At 40.3% G+C, this 14,059-nt stretch overlaps 1 protein-coding gene across 1 annotated transcript in view; it reads right to left on the bottom strand.

The window, feature by feature from the left end:
* LOC110084063 (V-type proton ATPase subunit S1) overlaps nt 1-14,059 on the bottom strand; it is a 49,291-nt gene that overhangs the window by 30,978 nt on the left and 4,254 nt on the right. Inside the window, exons 2-3 of the mRNA XM_073000557.2 lie at nt 8,090-8,219; nt 7,916-7,984 (exon numbers count right to left, since the gene is read on the bottom strand). Coding sequence (XP_072856658.2) covers nt 7,916-7,984; nt 8,090-8,219 — 199 coding nt within the window. The remainder of the gene's footprint in view (nt 1-7,915; nt 7,985-8,089; nt 8,220-14,059) is intronic.

Raw genomic sequence — 14,059 nt, 5'->3', positions numbered from 1 at the left:
TTGAAACGAATGGGCTTTGTTCATAACAACTCACTTGAATTCCATCGATTTTAATGAGTCTACTATGGGACTGTTTTTGTATTTAAACCCTTGTTTGCAGCATAACTTTGAGTTCTCAGTAATATGTACTTGCAGTATGAGATCCCACAGACATGAAATCTGCCAAAGGCTAGTGAAGCGTTAGCAGAGAACTAAAAGGAAATCATAGAAGCCAGGGCTGTAACTAGGATGGAGCAACTGCAGCTTTGTCCCAGGGTGCCAAAATCCAATAATAATAATCATTTTAGAACTGCAGAGATGGAAGGGATCCTGTGAATCATAGGGTGCAACCCAGTGGTCCCCAACCTTGGGCCTCCAGATGTTCTTGGACTTCAACTCCCAGAAATCTTGGCCAGCAGAGGTGATGGTGAAGGCTTCTGGGAGTTGTAGTCCAAGAACATCTGGAGGCCCAAGGTTGGGGACCACTGGTGCAACCCCTGTCAAAGAGGCACAGCAGAGAATTGAATCCCCAACCTCTGGTGATACCTAAACTATTGAGTTATCCAGCATAAATCTAGTGATAAATGTTAAGAAAAGAAACAGCAGCTACTCCTGGCTATTCATTCTCTGCCCCTCCCGCCTTTATTTCAAGAATGAACTTTCTTTTCCCCCATTTTATTGGGAGTTGGGCTCACAGCCAAGTATCTGGACTCAGAGGGCGAAAGATGGCACTCATTGCCGTTGGGCCCACATTCACTAGTTATTGCTCTGACAAAAACTGAGCCCTGCCTATTGCAGTCCTGTTAGAGGAAACAGTCAAATTGCTGCTCAGCCTTCTTGTTACATCTGAGTTCATGGAGAATGGCTAAGCATTTCAAAATTTGTGGAGGCAGGAGATATAGATAGAATTGTATTTGCGGGTGCGGTCTCTTTAACAAAAGTGTTACAAACCATGAGTTCATCCTTCCATGGCCAACCCTTCTGGAAAGTATCTGCTAATCAACTAACCAACGAGGAAAAAAGAAAAGGGAAATTGTGAAAAAAGCACAGCCTCTCAGATGCTATTATGTCCACTCTACAAAAGGGCAACCCGCTTTTTATATGTTTTGTAAATAAAAGCACTGTGAAGAATGACGTCAACAGCGAAGAAGCTGTTTTGACCAAAACAACCTTAGTGGAGCCAGACATAAAAGTTACACCCTTTAGGCCAGAGTGCAGAGAAGTGTTGATAGTTGTTTGCCTTTTGCTTCTGCCTTTAAAGGTTTTTTTTTTTTAGCCCATAGATGCCTCTTTCTTTAAGAAGGGAGTAACAAATATGCAGTGTTAAATATATAACACAGAGGTGACCCTCCGTTTCTTGCTCCCTCTAAGCAGAGCTTGGAAAGTTAGCTTTCACATGCAATTGATTCCCGTTATCTGTTATTGCATTTGAAAAGTAGCTTGTTGCTATTGCAGAATTAGAAAAATGATTTGTTACATTACTGCATTGCCCTTTACATTTGCATTATTTCCCATTGCTTAAAAAAAACCACAAGTTAGGCTAGATGATAGAGTGACATATATGTGAAATACGTATGCCTGTCAAGATGCCTCCTAAATGTCTTTAAAAGTAAATTCTGAAAACAACTAGAAAACATTCCTGATTATATCAATAAAATAACATTGATCCTTCTCATTACATTACTTTTAAAATACAATTTTGTTACAAACTCATTCCCCCCACACACAAAGTGACTAATCACAGATAACTGTATTGCTTGCAAATAGGGTACGATCAGGATGGGTGGGTGGGCTTACCCCAAAATTCAGAAGGTGCCCTCCTGCCCTAGTCCTGACTTGTCTGCACTTGCAATTTGTTACTTCTAGCCTTTGCTGTGAAGTAAGCACATGGACTGCTGATACATAGGGGAACTATTGTGCACAGGCATAAATCTTCCACCTATCCTGCAATTCTTAATTTCTTCCTAAATTCACTCCTAGGGTGGAGCAGGTAAAACAGAAGAGGGAGTGGCAACAGAGGTGGCTAATGGGGGCAGAGCCAGCTTCCTAGAGGGAAGTCAAGGGACATCTTACATCATCTTTCTCTCTGGGATGGCTGTTAGGTGGCTTAGCGGAGCAGAGCCCCATATGCCCAAACACTAGGATCACTCTGAAACCAATTAGGCTTCTTGCCCTTTTTTGGAGAAAGAGAATTTAAGGAAAAAGTGATGGGCAGCGGAGAAGGACTAATGCCCGCCTACCTAGTCAGACTAGATCAAGTCTGCACGCTCTTACTTTGGAGTAAAAAAATAAAATAATGCCTTCCTGAATAAAAATTAGTTTCAATTTTTTTAAAAAAAGTTTTTATTATAGAAATACAGAGTGAAACAAGACAGGACGAGTACATTGAAAACTCATGATTTTTTATTTACTGTATAGAATGCCCCCATTCTATACAGAATATAGTTTAGTTACACTCTTTCTTTGTAATATGAACGTACAGAAAATGTTTTGGCATAAGAGTGGTAAGAAAAACAATACAGTAGGACCACTATATTTGTGGGATCAGTATCCACAGTTTCAGTTATTCACTGCCTGAAAACATTAAATACCCCCTCTCAATACAGTGGTGCCTTGCTTAATGACGATAATCCGCTCCAGGAAAATCACCGTTAAGCGAAAACATAAAGCGAAATAAAAAAACCCATTGAAACGTATTGAAACCCATTCAGTGCGTTCCAGTGGGGTAAAAACTCACTGTTCAGCGAAGATCCTCCATATGGCGGCCATTTTCGCTGCCTGTATAGCGAGGAATCTGTCCCTAAACACAGCGGGGAGCCATTTTAAGCACCCAGTGGCCATTTTGAAACCACCAATCAGCTGTTAAAAAAACATCATTTTGCGAAGAATCAGTTCCCGAAGCAGGGAACCGATCATCGCAAAGTGAAATTCCCCCATTTAGACCATCGTTTTGTAATCGCAATTGCGATCGCAAAAAGATCATCGTAAAGCAGATTCATCGTAATGCAGGGCAATCATAAAGTGAGGCACCACTGTATGTATTTCCAGAGTGTATTACCAGACATGGCCACCAGAACCAGAGACTATGCTAGATATAGGTGTGAGACTTGGAACCAGTTCCCTGCCGATACCATAGTCCTTCAGGTAGATTAGTACATGTACTTACAATATTGTAAAAAGTTCAAATTACAAGATGTGCTTTCAACCAAAATCAATAAATCAATAAATAAAAAACCATGAGTTTTCAATGTACTCATCCTGTCTTGTTTCACTCTGTATTTCTATAATAAAAATAAAAAAAAATTAAACTAATTTTTATTCTATCTAATTTTCTAATGTTAACAGATGGTTATACAATGTCCCTTAATACATTCTATGCTCCTTTCTCCATGCTCCCTCTTCTCTGACTATCTACATTCCCCTGACCTTTTCTTTAATTGCTTGAATAGCTTTTCCATTGTCTGGGCATCTTTAGGAAGTGTGCACAATCCACTATTATAGCTTTCTCATGCTGATACACTAACAAGATCGACAAGAGATTATTTGTATTGCTAACTAGTAGAGCATGGGTTTACGAACCTTTGATGATAATGTAAAAGAGAATATCTTTTTCATGTCATGCCCCTGAAACTTTAGTCCTGGCATCCTTGATCAGCAGGTGGTTTGTGGGTGAGGCAACCCTATCTTCTGGCCTTTCTGAATGCTGTCCCCTCCAATTATTCTAGATCAGTGGTTCCCAACCTTGGGTCCCCAGAGGCTCTTGGAGTATAACTCCCAGAAAGCCAGACCAGCACAGCTAGTGGTGAAGGCTTCTGGGGGATTTAGTCCAAGAACTAAAGCAACATACATCACTAGAATTGCATTGGTGCCTCTCTTTCTCCTACAGAAGTCACTTAAAACATTGTTACATGTTCATATTCTAGAACACTGATTCATTAGCAACATTTGTTTTAAGTGCATCAAAGAACCATCTGTTTCCTCTTAAGTTATAGTTGTTTGAACATCATCATGCTTTAGTAGTGGATAATTAGTATGGCTATTGTTTGTTAAGCATTTGTTCAGATTGCTTATGATCTGATCTGTAACACATGCCACATTTCTCAACTGAGTATTCATTAACAAATCCTCATTCATTCAACTATATCACTTAGCTGATAAGATAGTTATCAGAACTTGACAGCATCTCCCAACTGAACAAGCCTTAAGAAACAGGCTAGTGCAACCTTTGCATTGGTGAAAGAGAATCAAGGATGTGTTTTTTCCAACTCCCATGAACTCATACTCTTCATGAAAGTTGACCTGCAAAGCATTCACATTCAGCTTATGTATGATTCAATTTAAAAAAAAAAAAAAAAACCTCCAGTTTATGAATATGGGATATTGTGCTTCTGCATCCATAATTCAAAAAGCCAGGAAATGGCCCAGTATTGCTGAAAAATAGCAGGCTCATGTTGCCAGTAGGAAAAAAAAGGATGCCAAGCTTTACATGGCAAAGGGCAACCCAAATGTTGACAACATCAATTGCAGTAATCAAGATGGTCTATAAGATACCCTCTTCTGCTCACTACCGTTCACACTTGTTGAAAACCAGCCCTGATCATTGCTTTATGTTTGGATCCATGTTTTTGTGCCACTACAAAGCCATTTGTACCCAGGGTACCCAAGATTTCTGTCTTGTAGTCTGTGGGTACTGGTGGTCTGCATGACTGGACACTGGTTTGGGGAATGGTTCTGCAGAAAAATCATTTGGATGTATAAGCACTCCTGCCTTGGATTGGTCTTTTGCACCACTGCAAAACCATGTTTTGGGGGACCCATGATTTCTGTTTTGTAGTATGTGGACACTGATGGTCTGTGTGATTGGACAGTGGTTTGGGGATAATCCTGCAGAAAAATCAAGTGGCTCCGTGAGACTCTTGGCTTCAGATCCATGTTTTTATGCAACTGCAAAGCCATGCACTGAAAGCCCCACCATTTCTATGTGGGCAGAAATGGGGCCTATGCTTGGACAGTGGTTTGGGCATGATTCTACATGAGGATCTGTGGAGCAAATCCATGTTTTGGCACCACTGCAAAGCAATGCACTGGGTGACTCACTGGGTGACTTCTGTTTTGCAGTCTGTGAGCAGAGATGGGCTCTATGATTTGATAGTGGTTTGGGGATAATCACAGATTTGGAAACTGCTGAATAGTTTAAATGAGTGAGCTGCTCAATAGAATTCTCTTTTTAAAATATCTTTTTAAAAGCAGTTAAAAATGGTTGGCCAGGACAGAGTTAACTGCTTTCTTTCAGAGTCGATTCAGAGAGACAGGGTCAAATCTTCACTTGGAATGTAAGAGGTTATGAGACAAGCTGGTAAACTGGGCATTTTTCTGTCTTGAAAAGCACTGATTTCAAAAGGGCTATTAGAGACAGAATATGTTAATTTATCTGAAATTTTAAAAAGAGGCTGCAAGGGGCTGTTTTCTTTCCAGGTATGCATTTTTTTTAAATGTCTATACATATCTGGTCTTATTTTCTGCACAGGATAAAAACAGTGTTGCTTTAAAAAATAATAACGTGTAAGACCTTTGCTCAAATGTCCTAGGATTTGGCGCAAAGCAGGAACAGACTGTCTTCTCCCATTGTACCAAATTTGGTGATGATCTGACTTCCAGTTTTTACATTAGAACTTTTTGTTTAGACCTTCTACCTTGTTAGCATTACCAGGTAGCACATATTTCTTTTTAAGCTGTGCCATAATGCACAAGTGGGGCTGATTAGGGCAAAAATCTACAGCACAATAATGGTTTTTGTTTCTGTTATAGAGTTCATGCATCTCAGGTCCAGATTTTCCTGAATTTACTGGGGAAGCTCTTCTTGTTTATTGTACATAGATTATTAAACTGATCTTAATAAGTATATCCCAAAGTCCCCAGGGGAAATTAAATAACAGAGAGTGAAAAACCATAAAAATAAATTAATGGAAAAATACATTAAAAAATCAAAGTGTGCATTCAATCATGGCCAAAAAGCAATAATAATAATGCCCAAGTCCGGCTGAAAATTGAACATACACAGGTTGCAGGTGGTGGGGTTAGAGCACTGAGGATTGAATCTCTACTCAGAAGTGAAGCTCACTGTGGAAGTTGTCACCATTACAAAGCTAACAATACTGTTGTAATTGCAAATGCCAACTCCCTCTTTCTTTAGCCCTGAATCCTGAGCTCTTTGTAGAGAAGCAGCTTTAAAAAGTCAAAAGTCCTGTTGATTTCAAGGGGATTTAGATGTACTCAATGTTCTCAAGCTTGGGCTCAAAGCAGTTAAAGAACACAGTTTTCCCTCCTTTTCTACCCAAGGATTCTAGACAAAGTTTCTAGACAAAGACAAAGTTTCGGAAACATTCCCTGCTGAATTTAGTGGTTCTCTCCTTGGCTTTCCAATCTGTACACCCCACACCAGCCAGGAAGAGTAATGTTGTATACACATCTGTAATAGATGCCATTATATCATCAAAGCCCCAAACCAGACCACTTCTCCCTGCGCCATAGATGGCACTGCAGGTGCTTGATTAGTACTCTGCCTTTGCTGTTCCAGGTATGGAAAACAGATGGTTTGTCAAGTACTCAGCAGGACCGAGTGCAAGGCTGATGGGGGGGGGCATCTGTCTTCTGGAGGGAGCACAGACACTCTTCTGTTACAGCACAAAATATTCAGAAACCAGATGCAGACACACATTCCTGCATGACACCCTGTCATACTAGCACGCCTGACTTTACCACTGGAAAACCAGATGTACATACACCAGCTCCAAAACTCCTCTGGCCGAAAGGAACTTTTCCATAGTCTGCAAGCCAGTGGAACTCAGCTGCCATTTTCGGGGTTCTTGCATGCTTCTGGTGGACTGCTGGGGTGGGTGACCTAGATTCTCAGCAACACGTTGCATTAACAATTTCAAGTGCTCCTGATGTTCGCCCATCTTTTACCACAAAAGCTCAGTTTTGCCACTGGAAAGTCAGCAGTGAGATACCTGAAATTTAGCACCACAGAAGTAACCCCGGAACTCATGGCATATGGATGTTTTGACCGCAGGGTAGCTAATTTCCTGAAGTCTGGGTCTGCACGCACTTGTCTTGGAAAAACCTGGAGGGCTGCACCCACCACCTCCACATCTAGATTTTAGAAATAAAAGTGCAGTGGGCAAGAAAAGGGGCAGCACCAGAGGACTTTCTATGTCAAAATTTTGTTGTGGGAGGGTTGCTGAGAGGGATGATGCTGGAGGATGGGGAGCACATGGCTCTCCAGATAGTTATATATTTCAACGCAAGCCTTAGCCAGCACTTTTTCATGGGAATTTCAGTCCATCTACCAGGACTATAACCAGGGCAGGGCCAGATGGGAGGGGTTTAAATTAAACAAACAAACAAACAAATAAACTGACAGGTCCATACATGTGCCAGTGAGCACAGTATACTGCAGTAACATATTCAGCTTGTGTTATGAGATATGTCCAATTAAAAAAAAAGGTGAGAAATGTACTTCAAGGTCATTTTAGTATACTTTTTTTTTAAAGACCTTTTGGAGAAATATATTTATTAAAAGAACAGCTTCTGACTTTGGAAAGAATTAACCCCAGAGGAGGGGTTCTGGAAAGCAGTGCACTCCATATGCTCAAGTTGTGTTTGTGCAGAAACGGCTTGGGAAACAAGAATGATCTGTTTCTTAATCTCCACGCCAGTGATCATTCCATAAAAGAAACTAAATCCTAGGTAGCTAAATGGTTTTTGAAGGCTGAAAAGGAAATGTGGACATTTACAACAATCCCTGTATAATGTCTGGAGGAGCTTTCAACCTGTTGATTGAATTACAACATCTCTGTCATGTCTTTCAAACACCCCTTTTCTCTTTTGTTTTCGAAAATGGCTGGGAGATGCCATATGGGATAGTTCTGCTTGCCTGAACATTGTGAAATGGTGTCTCATTTCCAGAGGAGTTGGCGTAACGTGTGAAGTCATCCACACTAAGCTGAAAAACAAAAAGATAGCGTAGGTCGCAAGGGGGCACCTCTCAGCTCATTACACACAAGCTGTATTCCACGCCTGTGAGACAAGGCAAGTTACGAACACCTACCGAATCTTGAAGAAACAAGACAAGGTTGCTGGAAACCGGAGATACAATGACACGCCGCAGGAGCAGATGCAGCTCAGGCATTGAGACAATATGTCCTTCATGCAAAGTAGACTCCAAGTCCTGAAGAGATCTATAAATAAATAAATATACAGCCAAATCAGGTTTCTCCAAGATTAGATTGCTCTAACAGGTCAAAGGTTGAGCAGTGCTCCTGCCAGTAGACCAGAGTTATGGCAGAAGTGGTAATCACTGGTTCCTTTCCTTTCCTTTCCTTTCCTTCTTTCCTTTCCTATCCTATCATTTCCATACATTGTGAGCCCTGGTGAAGATCATTTCAACCAGTTTTAGGGATGATTTAAATCAATGGCTCTCCATCTTTGGTGTCCTGTGTCACATCCTGATATGAAATAACCTACCACACTGCTCAGAAGGGTGTGCACATGCCCCAAGCCAGTGTGTGGCTTCCCCCCACACACACACACCAACAGTTGCAGTGGGGAGTTTTAAATTGCCATTTAGAAACAGGCTGAAGGTTATGAATCTTCTTAAGCTAAGCAACAGAATTTCAGCTGGCAGTTTACCTCAAAGTGAAAAACGTGCAAGACACACTGCAGGAGTGGTGTCAACCTAGGTGGGAGAGAACTGAACTACTTAACCAACTGAGCTGGGGAAAAAATCTACACCGGGGGGGGGGGCAACAAACATATGATTACAAGATGGGGGATAGTTGGCTAAGTATTCCTACATGGAAGAAAATTCTTGGAATTATTGTAGATCACAAACTGAATATGAGCCAATAGTGTGATGTGGCAGCAAAAAAGGCAAATGTGTTTTAGGCTTGCGTTAACAACAGTCTAGTTTCCAAATTTCATAAAGTACTAATTCCCCTCTATATGGCACTTACTAGGTTTCATCTTGAGTAATGCATCCAGTTCTGGACACTACAGTTCAAGTAGTATTCAGACAAACTGGAACAAGTTAACAGGAGGTCAACAAGGAAGATCAGGAGACTGAAAATGAAGCCTTATGAAGAAAGACTGAAAGAATCAGGCATGTTTAGTCTTGAGAAAAGACATCTGAGGGGAGATATGATAACACTCTTCAAATACTTGAAAGACTGTTATACAGAGGAAGGGCAGAATCTGTTCTCAGTCATCCTACAGTACAGGACACATAATAACAGGCTCAAGTTAGGGGGAGCCAAATTTTGGCTTAATATCAGGGAAAAACTCTTAACCATTAGAGCAGCATAATAGTGGAATGAATTACCTTGGGAGGTAGTGAGGAATTCAAGAGAAAATTAGAGTATTATTTCTCAGATATAATTTGATTTGGATTCCTGAGTTGAGCAGGGGGTTAGACTTGATGGCCTTGATGGTTCGATGATATTCTAATGCATCCCTTTCTCTAGCATCCAAATAACTAGGGTTCCCAGTTCACAGAATGTCAACTGAAGTTTCAAGAAATTGTTATAATCTCTGCAGAACTCCAGGTGGACTGGAGGAGGAAAATGTATTTTTTGTGTCTGAGGTGGCTTTAAAACTCATGAATCCATCTCTAGTCATTCCATTAGGCACCGAGGCTCTCTGGCTCAGTTCAGAACAAAGATGTCCATATGTATGTAGGAGAGATGTTTACACAGCTTGGCTGGAGCGGGCTAAGTAGTGTTAGTAGGAGGTGCAGTATGCCATCTGGTGCAATCCCCACATCGAAATGTCTTATGAATCTCAAAGGACCCTATTTCTCCCAGAGTAGCCTTGTCCAATATAGTGAAGGGACTTAATAAGATAGCTACTTTAGGATACTAGCAAATGAATCACTTCCTCAACTCCATGAAGAGGCCAGAAAACTTCCTTCTAGAAGCTTTTGTTTGCTTTGTTTTTCAGTGTCTGGTGGAGCTGCCCACAGACCTGAGGAAGTGATTAATTTGACAATATCCCAAAGTGACAGTTTTAAGCCATTTCACAATATTGGTTTTTTTAAAAATCAGCTCTCACTTTTGGTCCATTCCCAGTGATCACACACAAAGAAAACAGTCCAAACCAGAGCAAACGTACACCAAAAAAGTTGAAGCCCCTGATAGGCCAAAAAGGTGCAGGTAGGAATGCTCTGTGGATGCCCTTATCATTCTTTTATAAAATGTGTGAGTGATAAGTGGTTAACTGATGAAAAAAGGAGTCAGGTTCTGGGATTTTTCCTGCTGATGATTTTTTGTGAATGGCAGTGAGCACAAGAGAGTATCCTGCAGACCACCTTGACTATTGACATTGGTGTTATTAACATTCAGGCTACCCTTTGATTGACATCTTTTTTTCCTGCTAGCAATGCAGACACAATATTGTGCAGCAAAACTGGGCCATTTTCTGGTGTTTTTTTTTAAAAAAAAACTTATTAGTTTTTCAGTCTATCTACATTCAATTCATGCTTGTTAAACATATTTCATGGGTTGCTTATATTTATTTGGTTTTTGTGTCTTGGTGTCTTCTTAGTTGTCCCTTCAAAATCTATACATTTTAAAAACATTTAAACCATTCATGTGTGTCTTTTAGTATACTGTACAATATTGGCTATCATAGTATTGCTCTCATAGTATACAATGTTCTCAAAATCCTCTAATAACATACCTAATAAAAGTAATTCCACTTCCAAATCTATATAATTCTGAGGCGATTTAACTGACAAACTTTGTATTTTACCAATAATAACTGAATAGGTTCCTAACACATAATAGATGTTATCTAAAGCATTTTATACAGATTTTCTTTATATAATTGTTTAGCCATTTCTATCTCCACATTTTCTATCATGTCTATATCAATATCATATATAATGTATGTTCATTAAGTACTATTTGTTTTACCTCATCCTTATGTCTAGGTTCAATTTACCTTAAGAACCACCATGTTATGCCTTTGCTCTGATTAGTGATCCCTTATTTCAGCTTAATTCCCTTTTCTAATATATAGGATATGCCCCCTTACAATTCCAGAAGTTAGGCATATACACGTTTCCAATGTTGAAGGCCACCTTAATATTTTTCCCTTTTCATCTTTCTAAGTAACTCTTTCTCTTATTTGTCTTTTCTCAATTCTTGTTTCTGTTTCTCTAAAAATTCTGCCATCCCTTGTGCCATCTGAGAACATTGATCTATCTCCTATAGACCTTCCAGGCTCTTTTTAATTAGATCTGCTGGTTCTCTCCCCTTATCTTCCCTTAGCACACCTGAAACTCTCCTCAGCTCCAGGGTTAGAATTAGATCTCCTAGGTTTTCTCCTCTAATTTCCTCAAGCCCCTCTTTTGATTGGCTTACATCATCCACCACCCTCTCATTTCCTTGTTCATTATTCCCTGTCTCCGGTTGACTATAGTCCTTCTTTAACTACTCCTTGAATAATTTCACCTCTTCATTGTGGGATCTCACTATTTCTAAAATTGCTTGAAGGGTAGATTTTGTTTCATCCCAAAATTGTCCTTTTGACATTATGTCCCAGATGTCAATTAATTGTATTCCAAGTGAAAGTTATCCAGATGCTTAAAGTAATCAGTCCAATTCCATCAATACTTGTTTCCATAGGTTCACTTTAATACAGTGAGGTCTTGACTTAAGAACGGCTCGAGTTAAGAACATTTTGACTTAAGAACCACTCTCATAGGAAAATATTGACTTGACTTACATACTTAGATTTGAGTTAAGAACTGAAAAAAACCACGTGGGAGGCAGGGAAAGTGCAAAATTTGAACTTTCAGTTAACTGTTGGCCAGTGAAAAGGGTGCCTGTCTGCTTCCTCACTCCTCCCAGCGTTTAGAGAGTGGATTGGGAGACAGTCTTCAGACTGCCTGGTACTGTACTGCCTGGACTGTCTTTTCCCTGCCTTCCCTGAACCTTTCTTGACCTAAGAAAAAAAGAAACAAAATATCCCCCTCTAGTGGTCGAAGGCAGAATAGCAGCTTCCCATTAGTTTCTAGGGACAGAAAAGAGCAGATACGGATCAAATGGTTTTCAATGCATTCCTATGGGAAATGCAGATTTGACTTGAGAACTTTTTGACTTGAGAACCGCCTTCCAATACGGATGAAGTTCTCAAGTCAAGACCCCACTGTAGATTGATCATCTTTAGGGTTAAACTTGAATCCAGTCTCAGACGTAGAGGGGTTTTCCCTGCCTAATGGCTCAAGGTCCAGTCAAGTTCAGAATCCAGGATACAGTTTAAAGTTCCACTTTGGCTGGATTAGGCTTTCTAGAATTAATTTATCTGTACTTCAGTTCAGTCCTCAAAAAGAAAGGGAATTCCTAACAGCCATAAAGTGTTCAAGGGCATTGATTCTAGACTTTTTGCCAGCACTTTAGATAGCTGTTACAAGTAACATAAACAAGTTTAGTTTCCCAGAGTTGTTGCTAATGATGGTTTTAAGAGAAAGATTCTTAAGTTTCTAACGACAAAGTAATACCAAACTTCCTTCATTGGAGTGTAAGTAAATGTCTAACTAGTGTCTAATTTACAGTGGTGCCTCGACTTACAAACATCCCTACTTATGAACATTTCAACTTACGAACAGCTCTGCTTGCAACATTTTGCTTTGACTTGTGAATGGAGATTCCACTTATAAACAGAAAAAAGCAGGGGGAAAAGGTGCGCAATTCAGATTTCTAACTGTAAGTGGCAATGAGGCTGCTTTGTACTGTAGCTCTTTCACTTTCCGCAGTTACAGAGTGTGTCATCATCGTAGGCTTGGGGCTGCCTACTTCTGCTTTGGAGTGAGCATGTGTGTGTGTGTCTGCAGGGAGAAAAGCTGCTGTTTTCTCATCTTAAAAACTGTTCTGGGTGGATTTTGGCTGGGGCGGGTATGTTTCTGTGCTGTGTTGGTGGTGGCTTTAGTGTTTGTTTCTGGAGGTTTTTTCTTCTTAAACCTCAGCAACGGAGGTGGCTTTAGTGTTTGTTTCTGGAGGTTTTTTCTTCTTCTTAAAACTCAGTAATGGAGTGCCTTCCGACCGGGCTTGCTGTTGTTCTTTTAATTTTTTGTGGGTTTTTTTTCTTCAGCTGGAACAGATTAATGGGTTTTCAATGCACTACTATGGGAAATGGTGCTTCGACTTATGAACATTTTGACTTACGAACACTATTCCAATACGGATTAAGTTCATAAGTTGAGGCATCACTGTATTTTCTTTACATCTCTTTGTGTCTTTTCCTCTCTCCAGATTCACCGTTGTTCAATTAGTAGTGGGGGATAGAACACACTATTTCTGTTATAGGGATTGACTCGTCCAGGGATAGTCATAAAGCAGTATAGTTAAAAAATATTTCTCACCCAGTGGTAACATGATGTTAATTAGCTGATTTATCGCTTCTCCATTGCTGGCTGCCGATGACTTGCAATCGAGCTAGTTTAGCTGCTTGTTTCTTCCCGCTGGTTGATTGGGGGATTTCCCAGATCAAACGTGGGTAACTGCTCCCCCCCTGTGAGCAACAGGCTTCTCCCCCTTTTCACCACTTCTTTGGGGGGGGTTAACCCCCTGGGGGGTCCCAGACAGGTCAGAATTCAGCCCAGGGATGGAGCTCCTTCTTCCTTCTGCTGTCTCATCGCAGTCTCAAGCTGGAAGTCCCATTTTCTGGGGTTTTGAATCGTGGATACAAAAGCTCAATATTCCATATTCATAAACTGGAGGTTTTTTTGGTGTTTTTTTTTTAAAGAATTGAATTTACTGATTGAGATCTTGAACACAACTAGAAAATTGTTGTCTTGAATATCTTCAGATCCCAGGAAATGTGTTGGAAGTTGGGAGAAATTGAGATGCACATGTGTGACAGCTTTTGGACATGTTGGTCACTACGTATTGGGAATATTGGTCATTGTGTAATTGAAGCAATGTGCAATTGGTGCAATAAGGTGTATTATTTAAGATTACGTGATGCAGTAACATAGTTAAGTCCTGTTAGAAATCCTGTTTGGGCATTATGCCTGAGTAAG

This window comes from Pogona vitticeps, chromosome 5, assembly GCF_051106095.1.
Source record: "Pogona vitticeps strain Pit_001003342236 chromosome 5, PviZW2.1, whole genome shotgun sequence".
Taxonomy (NCBI): Eukaryota; Metazoa; Chordata; class Lepidosauria; order Squamata; family Agamidae; genus Pogona; species Pogona vitticeps.
The sequence above is the reverse complement of the archived record's forward strand: the minus strand, read 5'-3'. Positions and strand labels throughout refer to the sequence as shown.